The sequence below is a fragment of the Columba livia genome, chromosome 15 (genome assembly GCF_036013475.1).
Source record: "Columba livia isolate bColLiv1 breed racing homer chromosome 15, bColLiv1.pat.W.v2, whole genome shotgun sequence".
NCBI classification, from domain to species: domain Eukaryota; kingdom Metazoa; phylum Chordata; class Aves; order Columbiformes; family Columbidae; genus Columba; species Columba livia.
Genome location: NC_088616.1, coordinates 9042910 through 9067837, shown reverse-complemented (window position 1 = coordinate 9067837; position 24928 = coordinate 9042910). Strand labels below are relative to the sequence as shown.

Sequence of the window (24928 nt, the reverse complement as noted above, 5' to 3'; positions counted from 1 at the left end):
ATGGTGACAAGTGCTCCCCACCACCAAGGGAGTGGCCTCTGTCTGCACCCCACAGCCCCAGCAGAGCTTCATCTTGCACCCACCAGACTCCTGGTGCATCAGTGCAGGCAGGAAGGCAACTCCTTGCTTGACTGCTAATTTCTCCTTTATTTTTTGCCCCCTGTTAAATGTGCTTGGAAAGCAGTTAAGTCTACTGGAAATTTGGCTTGATTGCTCTTTCTTTTAACTGTGGCTTTGTTTAAATATTAGCATTACGAACAGCAATGAAATAATTACATAAGCCATTAATGAGGATATAAAAACAATACTTAAATAAAATAAACAGCTAGTAATATCATTAATGTTCCAATTTTTTTCAGTTACAGCTCTTGGAGGGTCATGATGGGAAAGTGGAAGAGTTTTTCCAGCTATTTAACCCCTGTGACTGTGGAGTCGTTCAGGTTTGGGTTGCTCCAGATGCTTGAGCTGCCAGAGAAGTGGAGGTGGGTGAGGGGTTGGGGAGAGCCCCTCCACTTGCCTGATGAGTCCAATGTGTAGAAAGAAGCCGGCTGGAGCCTGGTAACCCAGTCTTGGTGAGGTAGAAATGCTCTCTGGGGTCTGCTGTCCCTGTTATACCCAGACAGGTGGACAACCACAGAGCCAACCCTGGGGCCCATGTACCTGGTGTACCTGGGGGTGCTCAGAGCTGGCTCCATAGCACACCCAGAGCCCTGACCTGCAGAGCTGGGGGTGATGGGAGGGAGAACCCCCTTGGCAAAGCCCCCAGCTTCCCAGCCCACACACAAACCTCATGTGCATGCAAAGAAGATGCAGAATTAGGTGCTTGGTACTTATTAGACTCATGTTATTAAAAATAATAATAATAAAATAATAATAAAACCCCCAAACGTACATATCATATATGTTACACTATGGTCCACAACATTCACTGGCTTTTCTTTTTACATATTTCACAGATGCCACCACATTGCAGGGCCAGGGTCCCTCTGCATGAGCACCCCTGGGATGGTATCTAGGTGACACATGTCCCAGCACCCCAAGAAGCACAGCAGAGCCCACCCCCCCAATCTGCACTGGGTGACTCGCAAAGGATCGCACCAGCATCCTGGATCTGTCCTGTCCAGTCATACGTTTAAATTATAAAGCAAAGAGAAAAAGAAGTTGAAAAGGCAAAGAGATGCATGTGGGGATTTAAATATGCATCTGGGAGCAGCTCCATGTCTAAATCCCCTGAGCAGTATTGCTTCTCCCAAAAAAATCCACTGCAACAGGCACTGAGCACAGCTTGGCAGGCTGGGTTCCCTGTCTGGGATGGTTCCCCTTGCACCTGGAGAAGACTCCGGCTGCGTTTGGTCCCCGACTTAGGTGAAATGCAGACAGAAGAGCTAGAGCAGTGCAGGGCTGTGCAACACAGGGTCCATGCAAGGAAGGGCCAACTCAGCAGCATCCCTGTGAGGATGGCACAGCAGCCCCTGGTTTTGCAGCCCTCGCGACCTGCAGGGCAGCATCCCTGTGCAACCCTGCGCTGCCTCCAGCAATGTGCTCACACCCCGGCACCAGCTCTGGGTGATGCAGCCGCAGTGTCCCTGCGACAGCGGAACCTGCGTCTGGGGGTTTCCAGAGGCCTGTGCCAGGCAGAGGGAGAGCAAGAAGAAAGATGAGTTCTTTCTTCAGACTTTGGGGTGACACAAGCAGGGGAAGTCAGGAAAACCTCTTCCAGCCAGCAGCCTAGGTGAAGGTGCAGAGTGGCCTGCTCCAGTCCTTTGGCCAGGATTTTAGGACATGCCCAGCCAGAGTGGGAGAGCTCCTCTCCTCAGCGGCAGCCCATGGAGTATGTGATGGTCCTGCCCCATTTCTCTGATCTGCCCCGGTGGGGCACACAAGTGCACTGGGGTGCTAGCTGGGAGCCACCCCTCCTCATCAGCAGTCCCAGCTGGCAGAGCTGAAACAAGAGTGAAGGGCCAGCTGGGAGGGTAAATAAAGAAATGCAACCACCAGCATCCTCAAAGAGTTTGAGGTGCCCCACTTCAAGGGAGGAGAAATCAGGTGCCAGAGGAAACCCTGGAAGGAGCCTCCTGCCCCAGCAGGCTGTGCAGAGCAGTTTTTGGGGAGTGCAGACACATCGTACCTCTCCTGAAGGCTGTACTTGCTTGGAGAAAGCACATGGCTTCTGTAGCCCTGCACTGATAAGCATCCATGCCCACAGAGCAGTGATGCTGCCCTGCTCTTTTATGAGCTGTGGATGCTGAAAAGAGGAGCCAGCGAACCCCCACACCCCATAGGGTGATGCCTAGCAGCCCCTGGGGCTGTGGGAATGACCCTGATGGGAGCCCTGGCCATGCATAATGAAAGTTTGTTCCATTACTGACTCTTGCATCATGACTGTTGGGTGCATGGGATTGGAATGAGCCTAGGACAAGGGTAACAGCTCTGCTCCCTGGTTTCTTGGGTGCAAGCAGGCATGGGAGGAAGAGGAGGGCTGGCTGGCCCACGTACCTCAAGGGCCATCTCATGGCAGAGGCTGACAGCCTATGACAACCAGAACAAGAGGAACCAGGGATGGGAAGGTCCCCTTAGCTCAGCTGGAGGAGGGAAGTGGTGGGGTCTATGCCAGGAGTGTGGCATAGGACCAGCTCCTCTAAGCCCAAGTGTTCCCATACACCCTTTGCCCCTCAGCTTCTGGCCTCCCCCCAGCTCTGCCCATGCCCTGTGCAGGCAGCCAAACATCCATGGAACCTGGAAAGATGGCACTGCAGGCTCCTCGCATCTCTGAAAAGCCACTTCAGCATCTCCAACAGCTCCACCAATGCACTGAGCTTCCTGACTATAGCACCTGCATGTCCACACAGCACCTAGATCCTCACTCCCCAAACTCCCCTGTCCTGAACCCCAACAGTGCTCCGGCAGTCTTTTCAGCTGCAGGCCCCAGCACCACCCTGGGATGCTGGAGCCCAGAAGCACCAGACCACCCATGGGATGGAGAGTTCACACAAGGTGCCATGGGCTCCAAAGGGCAAAGCATCATCCTAAAGCACTGGAAGACTGTGCTGTAGGCTACAATACCTTGCTGAGCCATTCAATAAGCAAGGCAAGGTTTGTAGGGAAAGGAATATCTATTGTGAGAGCACCTATTATTTCTACTCGTATTCATTATGCCAAGACCTCTACAATCTCAACATGGGAAGATACTGATGTCTGTTTGAACTGGAGACTAATACATAGTGAAGAAGACATAAAAGACTAGAGGTGGGTCAATGAAAGCTCCTCCCTCTTCCTGCCCCCTCTGCCCTGTGCATCTCCTTGGACAACCTTGGCCACAACAATACTTCCCAGGAGAGCACGCAGTCAGGCCAGCTCTGAAGGATGCACACCAATGTGTCACCTCATGTCAGGTCAACAGAAACAGGTGGAATTATGTCAATTGGTACCAGCTGAGAATATAGAGACATAGACCTGGGTGGATGGGTGATGATACACAATGGCTCTGGTCAGCCTGCCTTATGGGGAGGGGTGGAAATGGGCGTCTCCAGGTCTTTCCTGCTGGGTTACCTGGACTATGCAGCAGGATAGATAACAGCCAGGGGATTTTGAAGTCTGTCCCCTTCTCCCTGGTGGACATAGCTTTCCCTGGTAGTGGCCACCAACCCACTGCCAGGGCCTGACTCTTCCCCACTGCACTGCAGCATTGCATGGGTCCTGCCCCAGCCAGCAGCACTGGTCCATTAAGCCTGAGGTCAGCAGAGAATCAGGCCTTGCAAAAGTTCACTTGTTCTTCCTGGTGGAGCTCCTGGGGCTGGTCTCTCTGCAGCACTGGATGGTGTCCACTCAGCCTGCCCATACACACGTTGGCATGAAGGACAGAAGACTCTAAACCTCCCGTTCCTGCTGGGCAAGGAGAAGGGCAGAGAGAGGTCTGACAGCAGCACATTTTCAGAGACTGTGGAAGAGGCAGGCCCTGGATGCTGGAGAAGGGAGATCTATCAACTCAGATGTCAACACCGGGCTGAAGAAGGCTTCGTTAACGGGAGAAGGAAAGCCTCAAAAATGAGCACTATGAACAGCATGCCCACAGCAGGACATCAATCCCCTTCAAGCTCCTTCAGGCGACAGTGACCCATGGGATCCTGCTCCACTTTGCTCCTCACTCAAGGTTTGTCATTACTGCATTATTTTTAATACACACTTAGAGAAAAAGACCCCCGGACACACCCACGTGTGCACACGCACACTCAAAGGGAAACCATTGCCAAAATATACACTATAGACAGAAGAGTCCGTTCACACTATATATATGTACAGAGTCTCTGGGTGCAGTCTGGCAGCGCACAGCTGGGCTGGGGCTGAGCACAGGGTGGGGTGGGATGGGCGGAAACCCCTCAGGGCTTCACACACTTTCCCTTCTTCTCCCGCCGCTGCAGTTTCCGAAGGCGACGCGTCCAGGCGTCCCGCCACTGGATGACCAGGCTGTTCTTGTCGGCCATCAGTCCTGGCCGGTCAGTGGAGTTTTCACTGATCCCCATGACCAAGTACTTCTTGCTGATCTGGATCTTGGGGCATTTGCAGGACAGGTCTTTCAGATGGATCCACAAGAAGTTGTCACCACGCTTCACCCGCTCATCACGACACTTGTAGACAGAGAGGATGTTGATGGTGAACTTGGCCCAGTTGGCCACTGTCTCCATTTCCAGGATGTTCACCTGGACCACTGAGGGAAAAGAGGGGGAAGCACGGTGATGGTGGATGCTTTGCCTTGCTCTCCAAAGGAAGCTTTTGTGACGTGAACTGTCAGTCCACAGCAGTCCCACCTGCTTCATTCATTGCACCTTTGGGAGGGCTCTGATTTGGGGACCCCTCTCCATGCTGGGTGCTCCCCATCCCCTGGGACATCTGCATCTCCCCCACCCATGGCCAGCCTGCAGCCAGCCCTCAGCTGCCTCTGTGGCAAAGCCCAGCGTGGCCCAGGGAGGGAAGAGGTCCTTACCATAGTCCTTCTTGCAGTACTTCTTCATGTTAATCTTGTAGTTGCCCTTGGCTGGCTTGCAGTAGGAGTCACAGTCTGCAGAGGAGGAACAGAGGGTTGAGCACTGAGGGGCTTGAAGCAAAGCACCACACATGGGGTCCTGTCCCACCATAAGGGAAAGGGGAACCAAGTTGGGAGGAGAGCAGCAAGACCCAGCCTGGCAGAGGGTGGTGGGTACTCCATGCCCCAAGTGCCCTCCAGAAGGCTCATGAGCCAGAGCCTGGGCTGCTGCTGGGGATGGGGGTCTGGCAAGCCCAGCTACCCCCCGGCAGTTGTCAGGGGCTGGGGGCTCAAACTCTGACACAAACACATCAGCTGGGAAGAGAAACCAAGGCTGGGTTCCCTCCTGTGCTTATGGTTACAGTGTCCTGCAGGATAAATCAGCACAGGAGTGGTGGAAAGAGCCTGGGGACCCTCCTCCAGGATGCCAAAGGAGATGGATGGGACACACACAGGCAAGGTGGTGATGCCACCAGGGAGAGCAGACAAGAGCTGTGGCCGAAGACAGTCAACCAGAACAGCTGTGGCCCTGCAAACCTGGCAACGCAGGGAAGAGAGGCCTCAGCACCAACCTCACCATCATCCCCACAGGGAAGAGACCCAAGTGTAGATCTGACCCCAGACCAAAGGGGCTGTGATCCTTAGAGCTGACTCAGCTCTCAGGGACCAGGGTGGTGGGCATCATCTTCACGTGGCAGCCTCTCCAGAGACCTGCACCTCACCAGTGTCCCAGCAACGGGGAAGGGGACTCAGGTTGAGGGGAGCAGGTGGGTGAGGGAAGCAGCTCTGCTCTGCCAGGTTGGTCCTGCAGCCTGAGCATCCCCTGCTCAGGCCACTCCAGCACAGCCGGGGAGGTCACCAGGCTGTCCTCCACCCCACACAGCATCCCTCCCTGCTGTTCCCCAGATCTCAGGAGAGGCTCATGTCCTCAAGGAGGCTTTTTTCTGTGCATTTCTAAAGACCCAGATTTGCATCTCAAGCAGAGGGAGGGTAGGGAATGCCTCTTTCCTTCTCCCCAAAGACTTTGATCCCAACAATTGCTCGAAGCAGCCCTGTTCTCCTCCTTTCTTTCCCCCTGCCATCTTCCTTTGAACATCTCAATTTGTCTCTTTTCAAATGGCATGTTTTTTCTAAGCCCATCTTTCTTCTTTTCTCTGCCTTTTGCAGGTTCTGTCTCTGGCTTGGCCCCATGTCCAGGGAGAGAGCCAGCAGTCCCTGAAGTTGTCTTTGTTTGCGGGTTGCCACAGCAATCACTGGGGATGGAGACGAGAGTCTGGGGAAAGACAGGAATAACAGCACCCTGTGCCAAGGGGAGGAGGAGAAAAGAGGAAAGAAAGAAGCCCAGGAGCACAAACTTGCCCTGGGGTCTGCTGCTCTCCTTTCTGCCCGGCTCCTTTTTATTGGGGACTTTGTGCCGCCTGTTCCAAATTTGTCATTGATAGAAGCAGCGCAGCATGAAGGTAATTCTTGTCAGAGCGGGGTGAGCCCTGATTCTCAGCTCCGCTGCCCCTGGGACAGTGTTGGTGCCTGCAGATGGGGGCACAGGGTCCCCCCATGCGGGGTGGCTGCTGAGTGCACTGAAGCACTCAGCCATAGTGCTGAATGTGCCCCACCTGTTGCATCCTTGGGATGTGCTACAGCCTCATCCCGGACACTGCTGTATCCCTGGGAGACATGACAACCCCATCCCAGACACGGATGCATCCCTGGGATGTGCTACAGCTTTGTCTCAGACACTGCTGCATCATCCCCTGGGATGTGCTACAGCCCCATTCCAGACACAGCTGCATCCCTGGTGAGCCACTGGCCCAGCATGGGCATCCCCTGTCTCTGCAGGGAGAGCATGTGCAAGAGGTGTCGAGTTTGCACATCTGGTTTACTTAGCCTTGAAAAAAAAAAAAAGGAATATTTTGTTTTAAGAGAGATGTAACTTAATTAGGTGTTACGGCTGCAAATCTTTTACTGCTGACTTTGAATTACTTTAAAGCTCTGTTTTGCCCTCCACAAGTTTTGTTAACTTTGCCAACAGGGAACAAGGATTTTTTTTTTCTCCACTAAGTGAAAAATATTTTAAGATAATAATAAGAATTACAAGAAGTGGACCCAGGATGTTTCACTGCCAAGCCAGTCGGGCACTCAGGCAGAGAGACCAAAGCTGGACCTCAAAGGCTGCAGATTGTTGGGAAGGCAGGAGAAAATTGGGAAGAGCGATGCAGAGGATGGAAATGTCAGCACTCGTGGACAGGACCCCAGCGGAGAGGAGGATGGGGGCGGGGGGGGGAAGCCTAGCACCTGAGCAGAGTGCCCCCAAACAATGTCCCCCTGTTCCTGCAGCCCGGCACCTGCTGCCAGAAGCAGGGAGGGAGGTGGGAAAGTGTGGGAGAAGGGGCTCTGACACTGCCTGGGCTGGCAGAACTGTGGGGTATTGAGGGGCTGAGAACCCCCTCAGGATGTTCCCTGCTCACAGGGGAGCCTGCGGGCTCCTGAGGCAGAGGGATGCAGGCAGAGGGGCATCAGGGCACAGGAAGGGTGCATGGCCGTGGCCGGCCCTGACTGTAGCACAAGCAGACTGAAGGCAGGGTGCACCAAGTAGACTTGGGCAGGGCAGGATTGCCTGCCTCATCTCTGCATCTCTGATTTGCCCCAAGGATGGGGGCAGCAGGACCCCATCTGGGTCCCCTGCTCCCCCAGCACAGGCTCTGGGCAGAGGCAAGCTACTTTGCATTAAATATATTCGAGCTAGAAGCCAGAAATCTTAAAACAACAAACCCACAGATAAAACTAGAGGCAGTTTAAGGCAGACCTGCTCTGCTAAAACAAAGTAAACACCCAAGTCTCCAGCGAGTGCCATTTATTTTTACGCGGCTGAAAATATCAGACATCACTCTAAGAGTGTTCCTATTTATAAAGCACTGGAGGGGAGTCACCTTGATTAACTCTGCTCCATGTGGCACTCTCTGTTTGCAATAAAACCATCCAAATCCCCCTTTCCCTACCCATTTTTTTTCCTCTTTCCAAAATCTGGCATTCCCAGCTCCCTCCCTGGCAGCAGGCAGGGCTGAGGCCATGGGCTTGCCCTGGCACATGGAGCACTTACCCGCAGGTGCTTCTGTGCTGGTGACCAGGGAGGTGGGGTTGATGGCAGGGATCTCTGAAAGAGAAAAGGAGAGATGTCTTAAGGAAAAGAATCCCTAGCTTTGGGGGTGACACCTGGGGAAGTGGGGTGCAGAGGGGATTTGGTGTTCACCTTCAGCAGCTCGCTAAGGATGGATGAGTCTGACCTGAATATCACAGGCCATTAAACAGACCGAGAGATGCTTAAACTGAGTTTATTAAATTGGGAGATGCTGAGATGCTGCAACATCCAAGAGCCCATAGTCACTACTGCGGAGGATATGCTTCAGGGACACATGGTCCTTGAAGGAGTTGGACTCAATGATCCTTGTGGGTCCCTTCCAACTCACGGCATTCTGTGGTTCTATGAATGCTCTGCTGAGCTGAGCTCAGTTTGGGCATCAGGCAGATGCTTGGCTGAACTGAGCATACTCCAGGCTGCACGGTACAGGGATAAGCGTGGACAAAGACAACACTTTCTCAGGGCTCCTGAAGACAAAATCTGGGGGAAATTCTGTCCTAATCCCAAACCTGGGGAACAACAGAAGGAGAGGAGCCAGCCCTGTCAGCTCACCCCCACTGCCACTGCTCTGGCAGCACCGAAGGATACTGCAGAGCATGAAGTTGTTCCTCTGTCAATTGGGTCAAATTCAGACCCACTGCAATAAATACATTTTTATGCTGATCACAGGATCTGTCTTTGCCCCAGACCTGACCGTGCTCAGGGCTCAGCTGGGTGAGGGAGGCACCTTGCTGCAGATGAAGACACATGCAGCAGAGCTGTTTCAGCCAGTTGGAAGCACTAACCCAATGCATCTTTCAGAGCCTCCCAGGCTTGGGGGGGCCCCCAGATGGCAACCCAACCATCCTGCCTTGTCCATCTCTTGGAGGACAACCAAATGGGCTGGCAGCCCCTCAGCTCAGCCTCCCAACCACCCCAAGCCAGCCCTAGGAGAATATTCTCTGGTACCAGTGGGGGTCCCCCAGCACCAGGCAGGGCACAGTGGTACTCACTGATGCAGGGGGCCACTGGCGAGCGGCTCTGCTGGTAGCCCTTGGCACAGCGGTTGCAGGTGAGGCCAGTCACACCATCCTTACACGGGCACTGCCCCGTTGTCTGGTTGCAGGTCTTGCCAGCTGCGCCGACGGGATGGCAGTCGCAGGCTGGGTGGGTGAGAGAGAAGAGGTTACATGAGACATGATGTACAATTCAAACCCCAAACTTAACCCAATGTGCCACCCTTGGAGAGGTGAGGAGGAGTTTGGTCCTTCCAGAGCACTGATGGAAAGCAGCTGCTAGGGCCAGCACAGCCAAGACCCATGGGTCTGGATCACAGGCCCTTGTGTGCCACCAGCAGATGAAGAGCTTGGCCAGGGATGTTCAGGATGAGCCTCTGGGGACCCCACAGCTCATGCAGGCAGCTGCCAGCTGGCATTTAAGGTCTGGACGCCAGGAGAACAGTTTCTTCCTGCCTGTTTTGCAGGCAGCTGCTCCGGGGCCAGCCCAGCATGTGTGCAGGAGGAGGGATTTCCATGGGCAGCCCCATGCCTGCTGCCAGCCGTGTCCTGTGCAAGGAAAGGGAGTGGGGCTCGCAAGCAAACCCTTGCTCATGGCCAGGGTGGGTTTGGGGGCACTGCAGGGCCAGAAAGGGGACAGACACACACCTGAGTCTGCTCTTCCTGCACCTCAACCCTGGGGTGATGCTACTGTCACAGCAGTAAAAGGCATTTTCTCCACTTGCTCCCCCACCTCTGAGCTTTCCAGTCCATGGGGCTGAACCAACACTCAGCTTCTACACAAACTTTGGCCTTGTCTTAGTTTTAGAATGGTCTGAAATGAGTTCTCTCAATGCTTCCCAAGCTCACAAGTCTCAGCACCCATACTGCCTTCTGGAGACCCCGGCGAAAGGATGTCCCCATGCCTTTCTACCACAGCGTCCCCAAGGACAAGCCACACCTGATATGGGTGAAAGTTGGGTCTTCACCCTCCGAACAGACCCAAAGTGGCTTTCCATCACGCCACACTGCATGATGGACCCACCAAGGGCTGTTTACACAGAGGGATGTGGGAAAGAGACGCTCACTCAGAAGAGGACCTTCCCACCTGCCTGCCCGGGGCTGGGCTGGCTCTGAGCTGGAGGAGGTTATCTCGGTCTCCATCAGTGTAAGAGTTGAACGTGATTCCAAAGCAAAATAAAAACATCTCCCCCTGCCCAACCCCACAGCCCCCCGATGTTATCATTTCCCTAATTTTCACCAGATGGGACTGATGGGAGCACCACAGTGCTGCTCTTCAGACCCCCTCCCACATGGCCAGAAACCAGAGTGAGCAGCCTCTAATGGGGACCAGATGCTTCATTCTTATCAGATCTTGGCTGGAACTGGAAGTGAACGTCTTTCTGACAAGGATATTTTGGGGGCTCAGCTGTGATAACAAATGGCCGGCAGTGAGGGAGCCTTGGCATGGTGCGCGGCCGTCAGAAACACAGGGTCTTTCTTCAGCCACAACAGGCCTGTCTCCTGCCAGGGCAGCCAGCTCTCCCCAGCAAGCCTGGCTTTGCCGGCTCTCCTGCAAACACCCACCATCAGGTCACCGGAGACCCTGAAAGGTCATGAGATCAAGGCATGGTTCAGCCCTGGACTCTGAGAAGCAAAGCTGGCAGCAATGGTCCAGTGCTTGGCCAGCCCTGGATGACCCACAGGAACAGTACCCCTGCCTTGTCTGGAGGAGAACACTGGACTTACTAGCCTCTGTTGAACCACCATGTTCTGGGACATTTCAGGTGCTTCAGACCCATGTTGATGGTCTCCCTGTGCCTGCTCTTCAGGGCTCTTCTGCACGGGCTCAGCTGTGTCCTGCACCACTTGGAGGAAGCAGGTGCCTTTGATGAGCTGGCAGGTACACTTCTTGGAAAACATCCATTGCTGTGTCTCTTTTCCACTAGCAAAAGCTTGGGTTTCTGTTGGTGGGCTGGGCATGAAGCATCACCCATCCGCATCACCACCTGTGCTGGGAAAAGCAGCCCTGTGCCACCAGCATCGCCCCAGTGCTGCCCTGAACAAGAGGCTCTCACCCCACCACTGCTTCTCAGAGCACTCTCAGGCCCACAGCACCCATCTCCAGCCAGAAAAGTCCCACCCACCCCACAGCAGCTGCGCACAAGTTCTGCCAAAAGCCCAAGAGACAGGACCGTGCAGAGAGAGTTCCCTGCAGCCATCGCTCCTGCTCTGCACACACAGCAACAGATAGTCTGTGCCTTAAAAAATGTATGGCCAGAGGCACGCTTCCAGCAAAGATTTATACATGTGCTCAGCTTCACACGTTGTGGATAATCTCTTGGGCCTGAGCAGTGTATTCCTGGTGAGAAGTCTAAGGATGGACATAAATGTCAGCACAATCAGGACTCAGTTCATCCAAGCGGATCTCTCTTCATGCAGTGGAAGAAGGCTTTCAATCACTTTTGATGTTTTATCTGGATTGGTAATTAAGGCAGCTTTGCTCATATACATCCACAACTGATAGATGTCTTTGGGAGATGAGCTCAGTCTCCGCCAGACCAGTCTCCAGCTCCTCACCCCGCCATGATGGGATTTCCCACAGTCCCACAAAAACTCGCTGCTCCTTCCTGCTTTGATGGAAAGAGCATCCCAGGCAACACCATGCTTATCCAGCTGGTCCCACATCCCAGCACAGCCACATCCCTCCACTCCAACTATAGCATCTCCATCCCTCCTCATCCTGACATGTCCCACAGAGGGGGGCTGGCTCAGGGACCCCATCCCAGCACAGGGGCTGTGGGGACACAGAGCAGCTCCGCGCCTGCTGCGCACACACAGAGCCCGGCTGCTCACAGCCCTCCCGTTGCTAGGATCTGGCCCACAGTGCTCGAACAGTGGATTAAGTCACTAACTTGGAGCTTAACTCATCGAGTTGTGCTTGCCAGAAAGCATGTCTTGCACCTAATATTGAGGGTATTTTTGCGTCTTAAGGCTTAGCTGCTACTGCTTCACCAGTTTTCATTGGAGAAAGCTGGGGGTTTACAGCTTTGTTTAAATTACAGGGATTAATGCACAGCCATTCTTTATTTGACTTTTCAATTACCACCATTGAATTAATCCTGTAGGTTGTTCTGCCTTTTCCATCCTCCCAGCTTTTCCGTCTCGCAGCATCCAGCGGTGACGCTGGCTGCTGGCGGCTGCAGGGAAGAGCTCGCCTCCCTCACCGGCTGGTGGCGGAGAGCTCCGCCAAGTTGCCAGCAGCAGATGCAGGCTTGTGTAATCTGCAGTCGAAGTTTTTGTGCCTGTTTCAAAGACATTGCATCCCCTGACACACCATGGTTGGATATTTAGTAGCAGGCTCAGCTTCTGCCCTGGACCAGCGCTGCGGTAGGTGCGAAGACCTTCATTCAAAGCTGCAGATGTCAGTTCACAGCAGCTTGCTCCACACCTGTTTCAAGATCTGCTGTCATGAGCCTTGCTTTTCCTTATCTTTTTCTTTATCTTGCAAAAGCATAGGCATCTGAACTGCAGATACAGGACACATCTTTGGAGAAACCAAGCCCAAACTGTCTTGTCACATCTCCATGTATTTATCTCTGGCAGCACTGGCTCCCACTCATGGCACCGGGCAGGCAGGCTCCCTGGTGCTGGTCCTGCTCCAAGGAGCTCCCAATCCAATGGATCCACCACTGGATAAGTACAAGAAAGAGATGGTAACACACTCTGCTTTACTGAAGGAGGAGTGGCCAAAGGAGCAGAAGCATCAGGGATTTTATTATTAACTCAGTTCCTTGAGGCAGAGCCAGGAACTGGCTTCCCAAGACACAGGGTACTGCCTTTACTGCCAGATCCTCCTCAACATATGCACCGTAGCGGGGGACAGCCCTTGTGCACATGTTCATCTGGCTGGGCTGAGCCTTTGCAGCATTTCCAAACCACGGACAAGCCCTGCCAGCCCCCTGGCAGTGGCACCCCCTGGACTGGGCTGGCAGAGACCTGCCTGCGGCTCGGCACAGGGAAGGCCAGGGAGGGAGGTTTGTCTGCAAGGACTTGCGGCACTCAAAAGCCCTGTTGCCATTCGGACTGAGCCAGGCTGCCTGTGAGCTTGAGGAAAATCCTCTCAGAAGAAGGAATTTTGCTGCAGCTGCCCCAGTCCGGAGGTGCTGCAGCAGGGACTGGGGGATGCTGCCATTCCTCCCTTGCCTCAATCAGACCCAGGATCCCTCCCAGGAATGGGACACAACCCAGGACACTGTGCTATAGACCTTTGGGATGCATGCCTTTTCCTGCATCCTCCTCTCCAAGTGCCTCTTAGTGTCACCTCGAGGATGCTGGCACCCAGCATGGCCTTGGAACCTGGCTGCCACCTGACACAAGCCCCATCAACAGGAAACCCTTGCTGCTGCCGGGGGGGCTGCCATGCCCATCGCCATTGCTGTGACAAGGCTTGGCCAAGGCCACGGGGCTGGGAAGCAACATGTGGCCCCCTGGGATATGGGCTGCTGAGGTGGGACCTGTCAAGTCAGCTGCTCCGCTTACTAAAAATGATTTGCTCGCCACTTGCTAATGAGCTGGCTCTGGGCAGGGCTCCCCCTGCCAACACTCCCATCACCGCTGCAGTGTCCGTCAAACGTGGGAAGTTTCTCCCTTTGCTCTTTGCTCTGTCCTCTCCACTGCTCCCATGGGAACAAGGGTGTGGAGAGGCAGAGACAGCTCACGCAGCATGGGCAACAGAGGGATTTTACCTATTACATCCCAAATGAGCCATACCAACAAACAACACTAATGCACCCAAGAGGGAAACCCCAAAAGCCAAATCCTTCAATTCAGGTCCATGGCCACAATGTTAAGGGTCTGAAACCAGCTTCAGCAGTTGCTATAGGCCCTACGTGAACACGCCAGGATCATGTCCTCACAGCAGCGAAGGTGCCCAGTGCCAACGTGGCTGCACAACACAGAGGACAAGGACACTATACTCTCTTTGGGGAGGTACTTGCAATCTAAGCTGGAAATAAAGGGGATCAGGGATGAACTCCCTGTCTCAGAGCAGCCATGACCGACATTCTGCCCCCTCTAGCATTTCAGCCTGGATCCCACCAGTCCTTGGGGACAGGCAAGGTGTTTTCTTTTCTCAGCTTCTTTGGTGAAACTATTGTTTTGAGGCTTCACAGAGGAAAAAGGCTCCACAGAGGTGGCTGAGCAGGGAGAGATAAGAGAAACCAGTCTGGCTTGGCCAGAAGCCAGAGGACAGAGAGGTGCAGGTCCCATGACATTGGGCACAGGCTAGGGACCTTACAAGGCCAAGCTGTGGCTTGAGGCTCCTAGTCAGCTCAGGGAGAAGCCACCCTGCACACAGGCACCAGGAGCCATGGTGCTCAGCATCCTCCAACAGGTCCCAAGGGTCGCCCCATAGCTGAAACATGCCGTGGGGTCCTGCGCCGCAGCCCAGCAAGGAGATGGAAACCTCCATCAGCATCCCCAGCTCTCCAAGGCAGAGAAGCCACCAAGGGTCATTGTGTGAAGCACCTTGAATGCCTTCAAGTGTGTCTATGGCCCAGACAACATCAGTGTAAGAGACAGGTTTCCAGCACATTTAGTCATGTGCCTTCTCCAGCACCTGCCCAGCACTGATCCAAACACTGATTGTGGAGACCATAACTGCGGCCACACCAAGACCCTCTCAGGGTGGACGGGGCTCCTGGGAGCCTGCTCACTCAGTAGATGCTGGGCTTGAAGCAATGTTCCTGCCTGGTGCCGTTGGGGTGGCAAAGGTGACCAGGGTGATGGAGGCTGAAGGTGACCTGCAGATGCTGGAGGGAGTAGCTGGGCTCCAAGAGAGCAGAGGGATGTCCAAAGGATGGAAGAGTAAGGAGACCGAGAGAGACTGTATCACCTCTGCTGCCCACACGGAGACGCCTCAGCTTACCTTTGCAGGCCTTGCGGTCGGTGATGGACTTGCTGAGGTCCCGGTAGAAGCCCTCCTTGCAGTAGTGGCAGTGCCGCCCCGCCGTGTTGTGCCGGCAGTTGAGACAGACGCCGCCGCTCTTCCTGCCCGAGAGCTTGTACAGCTCCATGTTGAAGCGGCAACGTCGAGCGTGCAGGTTGCAGTTGCAGGCTGTGAGGAAAGGGGAGAAGGTGAAGGCTGGAGCTGAAACCTCCAAACCCTGCTGGGTGGGCTGGAGCTGCCCCGCTGCTGCTGGAGGCCGAGGCTGCCTGTGCTGGGGGAGCCGGTCAGGCAGGGCACGGCACAGCTGGCTCCAACGTGCCGTCCAGATGTGCAGTTTCCGTTGGTCCACAGGGCTGGTGCTGGGAGGTCAGGGCGGAGGAGAAAGGGGACATGTAGGGACGGGGCATGGCTCGGCTGAGGGCAGACAAGAGTGAGATGGAGGGGTGCAGCCGGGGGGTCCAGCAGCACCAGCCGGGCACCTGCAGACCCACCGTCCCCCCTGCCCTCTCCCCATCCCCCTTCCCCTTTCCCAGCAGCTGGCTCTGGTGCCAGAGCCTGGCAAGCCTTTCAGCAGGACCAGCACTGTCCCTGCTGCCTCGCTGGGTGTCATCCTCAGTGTCAGCAACGGAGCCTCTTCTATTCACGGCCTACCCTGTGTGCATGTGCACACACAGAAAGAAGCCCTGCATGCACATGCACACATGTGCACAAGCACGCACACAAGCATGTACACGTGCACGTGCTTATACACAAAAGTGCACCTAAATATCTACATACTATTATACGTGCATACATGGCACATGTACACACACAGATGTGCACAGAAACAGCCACATACCGTTACACATATGCACACACAAATGTCTGTGCATATGTGTTCACAAAAATGCACACAAGCGTGTGTGCTCCCACGTGCAAGCATGCACATTCATACACATGCTTACATGTGTGCATACATATGCTTGCATGAATATGCATGCACAGCCGCTTGCACATTCGCACACACACGTGCATGCTCCTGCAAACACACGCACACTCTATTTTTTCATTAGTCACAGGAACCGCGCAGCCCCCCTGCCCGATTCCACGTGTGCGAGATAAAAGAGCAAAGCAATGCCAGTTCCTGCTAAACACTCTTGCAAAAAGATAATGGGAACAAGATTTCCTTCGGCAAAACCTGTCGCCCTCCTCCCCCAGCCCCGGCCCCCTCCCCACACCGGTAAAATGAGGTTGGGTGAGAGTTTTTCCAGGCATACTGTGAAATTCATTAACGTGTCAGCCCAGATTTAACTGCTTAGCCCTGGCTTGGCGGTCGTGTGAAGTTGCCTCCCCCTCGGCCGGCAGCGCTGGTGGGAGCTTCAGCCCGGGCAGATCAAACGCTCCTTTGCCTGCCTCAGCCGCTCCGGCTTCAGAGACGCTGGGGGAAGAAAGCTGGAGCAAACCCCAGCTCTGAAAAAGGGTCTTTTTCGGAGGCTTAAATGAGCTGAGTGAAAGGCTGGTGCCGGCCCTGGTGCTGCCGGCACCACGCGCTCAAACCTCAGCTCCCCCTGGAGCTCCCCCGTGTTATGAGATTAGTGTAAAAATCACATGGCAGGCATCAAAATAACACTCCACATGGAAGTAGGTGCCTTTTGAGCAGTTTTTTTTTCTTTCCCTGGTGCCTGTGAAAAATAGGGACTTTTGAGGCAAATTCTGACCAGGGGTGAGGTGCTGGCATGTGGCACCTGGAGGGAGAGCAGCAAATACTGCCTGTAGTCCCAGGCAGCCAAGGATGCTGCTGTGCTGGGGATGCTGCTGTGCCAGGGATGCTGATGCTCATCCAGGCTTTGTCAGGGCCAGGAAAGATGTAGTGTAGTAGCCCGACACCCAGGCTATTCTTGCCCTCACGAGATAAAGGAACAGGGACCAGCTGGGGTGGTTTTTGCCACTGAAATGAGGCAGCCACATGCAGCTGCAGGAAAGGAGCAATTTTTAGGGGAGTAGACAGGCCTCATTAGTCCCTTGCATCACTGAATGGCCAGCTGCACCACCCCAAAAGGCAACTTTGCTGTCCTGCCAGGAATGCTCGGGGCTGCCCCCACAAGCCCCTGGCATCCTCTGGGGATGGAGAGGGGATGGCTGCCCAGAGGGAGGGTGATGGGCAGTGGAGGAGAAAGGTCAGGTAAATGATTCGCTGCCCTCGGCACAGGTCCCTCTCTGCCTCCAGTTTAATTGGTGAGAGAGTAACTGGCCAGGGCCCTTCATGACATCACCAACCCTACTGTGGGCTGTGGGCCCTCCCGGCTGGCACGTCCCCATCAGCCCTGGGGCCACATTCATAGAATCATAGAATAGTTTGAGTTGGAAGGGACTTTCAAAGGTCATCTAGTCCAACCCCCTGCAATAAGCAGGGACATCTTCAACTAGATCAGGTTGCTCAGAGCCCCGTCCAGCCTGGACCTGAATGTCTCCAGGGATGGGGCCTTGGGAACATGCTGCAGATCCTCCCAGAAGTTGGCTTTTGGGGAAAAACCTCCACTTGCTGCATGGCCTGGGCTGGTGTCAGCAAACTGCCTGTGGCTCAGCAGGAGCCAAGCCAAGATTTTGGCAAGATCCTGTCCAGCTGACATGGGGACCTGGCTGGGTTTGGCCATGCTGGGATGGTGGCTGTCCCCTGCTTGGGGACAGGGTCACATCAGCACATGTGACTGTCCCCTCACCCCCCTGGCGCAGCCATCCGGCACTAATCTGGGCAGACGGGTCCCCCGTCTTACCCAGCTAAATACTTGCACTGTTCCTCAGCACTGACTCAGTTGCAAGCTCTGTCTGTCTCCCGTTAATCACTAATTAAAGGCTTGAATGTTCCCTGCTGTTTGGGGTATTAATAAGAATTTAATTGCACAGTTTGGGGCTAATTACGTGGTAGCTCGCTTCCGCCCATGTACAGTATGCCCAATTAAACAATCATATGATCAATTAAACAATCACAAGATCTAATAATTTGCAATAATAGACTAATTAAACATTGACACCTTGCAATGGAGCAACATTCTGTCCCCTTTTTGATGGTGTTTGAACCCTTGCCCAGGCCTTGGCCTCCTCTGGGCTGCTGCGGATGGAAGATCCTGGGGTGACGGCACGAGGGGCCTTGGGGCAGGGACCCTGGCATGGGACAGACAGCATTGTGCAGCACGGCACACGTGTGGCAGGCGATGGAGCCTGGAGGGCAGGAGGGGGACTCACCACCCCTGCAAGTTCCCTGGGAATAATTAGCAAAGGCAGCCGGCTCAGCGAAACCCTAGACCAGCCACTGCTGCCAACCCGCAGCCGATTTGAGCTACGCCCCTGCTTTGGCTGGAGGAGCGCCCGGCTGGGACGGCAAGGCAGGAGGGGGCTGCACCTCCGCCCCGGGGATGGAAACTGAGACCAGAAAAGCCCCTTCCCTCCCACCCACACAGCACCTCCGTCATGGGGAAGGTGTTCGGAGGGGCTGGAGCTCGCACCTCTACCGCCAAGGGGCAGGAGGGGAAGCAGAAGCTGAGACCTCCCCAAGGGGCTGCAAACTGAGAACAGGGGTGCAAGGGAGAAGGCTGAGCCACTCCAGCCCCATTCTGTGAGGAGCAGGACTCAGGAGAGTCACACAAGGTTAATCCCCTTCACCACAGTGGCTGCTTCCCCCTTGCACCCCAGATCTGCTGGGACGCTGCACATGATGGGGAGCAGGTGCCCAGGCAGGGGGATGCTGCCTGCTTGCCCACCTCTGAAAGCCATGACCTACCACAAACTACTCTGCCTTCTCTGGGGAAGGACCATGGCTGGTACTGCTGAGAATGCCCTGGTTTCCAGCACATCTGCTGGGGAAGGGGCAAGGAACATCCCGTTGGGGGGATGCAGCAAGGGAAGGAGCAGCAGATGCAACTGCCAGAAGTCTGTCAGCAGCACAGATCCTGCCCCAGGGGGTAAAACAGCCCAGGCCAGCTCACAGGGGATTTTGGAGAGAATTTTTGCATGGGAAACACTGAGAAAAAGGAAGTACACACATACAGGAAGGGGCAGAGGACACAGGGGAAGCACATGGGATCCTCTAGATCCCATCACCACTCCAGGGATCAGTGTTTTTGGGCACTGGCATCCTGGATTGACAGCTGCAGCTCCCAAGCCTAAAGCAGAGTGAGCAGCAGCCAGCGAGGTCTTCCCAGGAGAGAGCAGCCCCTTCCCTGCCGAGCCCCCTGGATCAAAGTGAGCCCCGTGCATTATGCTGGTGCTCCGGGGAGCGCTCCCGCCGTGGCAGCCACAAAGGGAACAAGAGCTCCCGCATTACCAGCAAGTGCATCAATTACTTCCAGTGGCTGCTTTGTGCTAATCCGCTTCCCCCCCTTCCCTAGGCCGGGTGTTTTGGGGACAGCCTGCTGAGGGGGTGACTGGACTGCCCTGAGCAGCTCCACATGTGTAGGCAGGAATCGGCAGCGGTGGTGGGAAGGAGGTGATGTGAGTCTGCAAGAATAAAAATGATCCATCACCTAGCGGGGCTCAGGATTTCGGCAATCCTGCTCCTACCAGCCACTCTGCCAGGATTATCCATCACTGAGCCTGACCCGGGCTAAAAGCTGGAGTGCCAAATGGATGGGTACGCATTTCTCTCTTTCCTGCCCTTCTCTTTCCCCTGTTTCAGGCAGGGCACACTTGAGGGTACACAAGGGCAAGTTCCTTTTGGGGTATTGGGAGAGCCTTCAGTGCCCGTGGACCAATGGCACTGTGCTCTAACCATCAGGCACGGGGCCATGCACCCCACGGCACAGGGCTGGCACTGTGCCCTCTCGTCAAGCCAGCAGCATGGCAAAGCCACCATCACCGGCCTGGCTGCAACATCCCCAAACCTGCCTGCTTGCCCAAGTCACACTGACCTCCATAACACCACAGCACAGTGATGTCCCCATGAGTGCCACAGCCACCCTACAGCAGCCGTGGTGGGGTCACACCCCATGCTGATGCTCAGGCATCACTCAGATGTTTCACCTCTGCCTCTCCCCACACCAGCCAGAGGCAGAAGTTCTTGTGAAATAAGAAAAGTTTGATCTCAGCTTGAGCTACATGAATGGACGTCCCAGCACTGTGACATGGTGCAGAACATGAATCTGTCCCCACGCTGGAGCAGGAAGAGACTTCCATGCACTGTGAGGGGACAAAACCCCATGCAGGGGGCAGGGGAGCACAGAGCCAAGAGGTGATATCCCAACATGACCTGGAGCTGCACCAGTCCCATGACTCCATCTGGATCCACTTTTAGGATGCTGCAGCCTCCCAACCCTGCCCCTCAGCTGGCACTGGGCTGCCAAGCTCCTGCATCCATCCACCCTCCTCTTCCTCACTCCTCCCTGGCCAAACGCAACCATCCACCACCACAAGCCAGCATCACAAATGCCCAGCCACAGGACAGAGTCCGAAACCCCACAGTCCCCAGGCTGAGCAAAGGGAACTTCCCGGGCGGCCTCTCCTTTTAATTGGTGCTAATTGCTGCGTCTGTTCCTGCTGGCTGGGGAGATGTCATTGTTAAAAAGCACAGAAGGGAAGGCTCGAGGAGCTTATCCAGCTTTCAGCCGCTAAGCCCTTTGGAGGCGGGTGATGGAGAAGCTCTTTCAGGTCCCTTCAGAGAGGGCACAAAGCCCAAGAGGGGAAAGGGAGAAAGAAGGGGAGCGAATCAACAGGAAAAACTACTTTCACATGCAGCTCGGTGAAGGGTCTTTGTGCTGGGGGCTTGTCAGGGGGATCTTGAAGGGACCGCGCCATGCTCCCGCCTCCTCTCTCTCATTTATCTTTTCAGGCCTGTCTGCCAAAACGGGTGATGCGGCTGGGGGAAGGGATGCTCGGGAGCACGGTCCTGCAGAGTGGGATCCTCACCCTGCAATGGACAAGATGTACAGACAGACAAGAGATCTGTGGATGCTCCCCAAAAATGAGCCTCCTCTGGATTCACCCTTTTTGTGCCAGCAGAGCCACCTCTGCTGCCATCACACTGCTTTACCAGAGGATTCAGTGGCAAGGCAGATGTGGCGTGGGGTGCCACAGGGGTGTCAGCCATCGGGTCGGGGTCCTCCTTTTGTCCCAGGGGGTTTCCATGGGGTGACCTACCAGCCAGAGCTGGCAGCAGCCACGGGCAGGGTGCAGGATGCTCCAAAACTCATCTTTCTGAGACAAGCAGGAAAACACAAGGGCTGACACATTCCCACAGGATGTGAAGTGGTTTAAAGCATTGGCTCTAGCAATTCCTTTGAATCCGCTGCCTTTTTAGCCATTCTTAGAAGAAATCCACTGTAGCATATATACATTTAAGCCGATAGCTGGGATCTCAACAAGACATCGATCACAAATACCAACAAGTCCCTCTGACCTCTGGCACATCTGCTGAGCAGCTCAATGACTGATTAATGGTATGGCTTTCCCTTGTCTTGATCCTCCTGCCACCCCGAGGACTCAGATTCTAGTCCAGGAGCAGCAAGAGTCTGTTAGTCCCTTTCCCAGACCTTCATGGGGCTCTGGCATCCCCAACCCCATCCCAAATCAGGTGAAAAAGCGAAAACCTCCACCAAAATCCCACAAAGATTCATGGGCGGGACAGCCAAGCAATGCCAGTTTGATGTTTTGGAAATGTATTGTTTCAACAACAAGATTTTTAACTCATGGAAACCTTTGCAAGGACAGACAAGTGAAAATCACCACACAAAGCACCATGCCAGACTGAATGTGAATGATAAAAATGTTGAATCAGGGTATCTCAATTATTTCCTTAATCTGCCAGATTTTGCTGCCTGATCCCTGCTCCAAAACACATATCGCAGGGAACCACCACGATTCCCACTCCCAGCCCAGGGACATCTGGTTTGCTGCCCAAGGGAAACACCCACAGCGAGGTTGCTGATGAGATGGAAGGCACCAGTGATTTTTGAAGGGATTTAGTGCTTTGGCTCATGGGCAAACCACTGCACCTCCAGAGAGGCACCTGCAGCAGAGACAGGGCAGATGCTGGAGCCTCTCCCAACCCTCCAGTGAGGGAGATGCTCCCAGTATCTCTGGACAAACATGCTCCATTGCTTTGGCTCAGCACCCATCACTCCCTCCCACAATGACCCATTTGGGTGTTTCAGCCCCAGGAAAACAAAAAGTCACTTACCCAAACACTCGTTGGCCTCCCGGGCACTGGCCCGCTGCCAGGGCCGGTCATAGTGGAAGGGCTTGCAGCGGTCACACTCGGGACCCTCAGTGTTGTGCTTACAGTCACACACCAGCTTCTGCTCCTTGTCCTTCACGCAGCGTGCAGCGTGCCCATTGCACTTGCAGCGCCCACCAACCTGCAGCTCCCCCACTGCATAGTAATAGGGGGTCGAGCCAGTGCCCCCCTCCTCCTCGCCAGCATCCCGACCACCCAGGTCACGAAAGAGATGCGGGCGGCTGAAGACCACACGGATGTCGGTGGCCGTCACCCAGTCCTGGAGCACAGGGCTGCTGTCAAAGTCCTGGGCAGAAGGTCGCCCGTCAAGGGTGCTGAAGGCGATCAGCCCACCAGTGAGGGGGTAGAGGTCGGTGAGGCCATCGGTGCAGAGGGCCTCCTGCTCATTCTGCTTGGTGACAGTGGCTTTGCTGGGCTTGCCATAGATCTTGCGGCACTGGGAGGAGTAGTACTGGTAGGGCACCCAGGTCTTGCCATAGTCCATGGACTTGAGGATGGCGGTGGACTCTGGCCGGGGTGAGCAGAACTGGAGGCTGACGTAGACCACCTCAAACTTCTTGCCGAGGGACAGGGTGAGGGTGACGTTCTGGGGCGAGTGGTGAAGGGTCTCTGAGCGCCAACACGTCATGTTGGAGGCGGTGTTGAGGTCGGTCAGGTAGGCAGGTGGGTGGGCTCGGCGGGGGTCTGAGGCATTGCAGTGTCGCGTTGGGGGCTTCCCGCACGTGCTGGAGGCTTGAACCTCCTTCCCAAAGGCAGCGTTGACGAATTCAGGGATGCAGCGGCGAGGAGCACCATTCTCATCATAACAAGGGTCTGGAGGGGTCTGCTGGGCTACGAAGGGGTTCACTGTCTGGGAGAGGCCCAGCATGGCGGTGGTGAGGAGCAGACGCAGGAGCTGCAGGACCTCCATCCTCCCGGGGCGAGGGAAGCAGCTCCTCCCTGGGGTGAGAGCAAAGAGAGTAAATGGTGCTGGCAGCCCTGCTGGAAGCAGCACAACTGTAGCATTGCCCATGCTGGGGAGCTGGTAAGAGATGGGCAACACACCTGTATCTGGCCCTTAACCCATGCACACCTTCCCACCCCACATCTACTGATGCAGCGTCCTGGGAGTGGGGCAGGTAGGCAATTACTTTGCAGTGCCTTACCCATAGCAATCCCCTGCCACTTGTCGGCAGGAGTGAAATATTGTGGGATATGGCAGAAGAAGCTGAGCTTTGGAAGGAGGAGGTTGAAATCAGGGTCCAGACCTTCCTTGGCCTCTTATGAGCTGTCTTGTGGGCAACAGGAGTGTTCATGCCTGTCAGCAGCCCTGGCTGTCACACGCAGCTTGGACACCCCTGTCACTGCACAGCTGCTGAGCAGAGGGGGCGGGGAAGAGCTGGAGAGACCTTTCAGCTGTGACAGTAGTTGCAGTCCCCAAGTTGTCCAAATACAGTCCAAAACAGCTCCCACCAGTGCAGCAAAAATACCTCATGAGGACATTTTGCAATAGGCACGAGCTCACTCGGATGAGGCCCTGAAGCTCCTGGCTCTGGCACTGCTTTCCCACAGCCCCAGCAGCATCCCACTGGCCATGGGCACAGTGGCTTTGCTGAGCTGGAGGCTGGATCCCCTCCAAATCCCACCAACTATGCTACCCAAGTATCCCCACTGGCAAATGGCAGTTATTCTGGCCTCACCCCCAAGAAACTCAGCTCTAGGTCTGGCCTGTCTGTTACGGAGGGAAAAGCAAGGACCAAATGCAGGGCTCAGCGGGGCTCCTCTCCCAGCAGCCACAGCACAGGGTCAGAGGATGCTAGGTGGCTGCCAGGGAATGTGGGCCATATCCTACACCGCTGGCTTGCAGGGTGCAAGAGGGACCAGAGTTCACATCCTCTCCCACAGGCTCTGGTTGCAGCAGGAGCATCCTGTGAGATGCAGATCAGCCATGCCTCATTCTGAGCATCATGCCAACACCCACAGCTCACACATTCACTGCAGAATGGCCCCAGGATCTGCAGCTGGCGGTTGGACCCCTGAGCTGCCCAGCTGGGTGGATGGCATCCCCCTTGCCACCCCACATGCTTGGCTGGAGGGGCCATGCTGAGCGCTGCCCGCCCCAGCCACCAAGGCAGATTTTCCGGCCTCTACTAGCCTGTGCCCCAGCCAAAGCAGGCAGGGGGATCCCCACATCGTGCCCTCTCCAACTATTAAATCCTTACAGAATGACTTGGGTTTTGCAGTTCACTCTTGGGAATAAAGCCCAACGCCAGCAGCATGACCCAACATGGCAGATGCTGCCCATCTACAGCCCTCAACACTGCTCCTGCCTGTCAGGCTGCCCACTCCAGCCAAAGGAGGCTGGCAGGGGACAGCCCATTTCAAATGATCTGTGATTTTTTGTTATTTTTATTTTTTTTCCCCTCTTTTGAAAAAAAAAAAAAAAAAAAAAAAAAAAAGGAGCTGTGGCTGTGGAAGAAAACTGCCCCTCTCTGGGCTGCCAAACTGCTAATGGGGGGAAGCTCCTCCCTTCCCAGCCACACTCAGCTGGGCAGCCAGCACCAGAGCCTGTGCTCACAGAGCGGGGACAGCAGGGACAGGGTTCTCAGCCCATTCCTGGACATCTCTCCAGGACAAATCCTGGCCTTGCCACCTCTGTGCTCTT

General features: G+C 55.0%; 1 protein-coding gene across 1 annotated transcript in view; it reads right to left on the bottom strand.

Moving 5' to 3' along the window:
- Nucleotides 1-288: 288 nt before the first annotated feature.
- NTN3 (netrin 3) overlaps nt 289-24928 on the bottom strand; it is a 32317-nt gene continuing 7677 nt past the window's right edge. The window contains exons 2-7 of the mRNA XM_065030542.1: nt 22228-23223; nt 15060-15248; nt 9149-9298; nt 8118-8171; nt 4982-5056; nt 289-4705 (exon numbers count right to left, since the gene is read on the bottom strand). Coding sequence (XP_064886614.1) covers nt 4377-4705; nt 4982-5056; nt 8118-8171; nt 9149-9298; nt 15060-15248; nt 22228-23194 — 1764 coding nt within the window. The 5' untranslated portion in view covers nt 23195-23223 and the 3' untranslated portion in view covers nt 289-4376. The remainder of the gene's footprint in view (nt 4706-4981; nt 5057-8117; nt 8172-9148; nt 9299-15059; nt 15249-22227; nt 23224-24928) is intronic.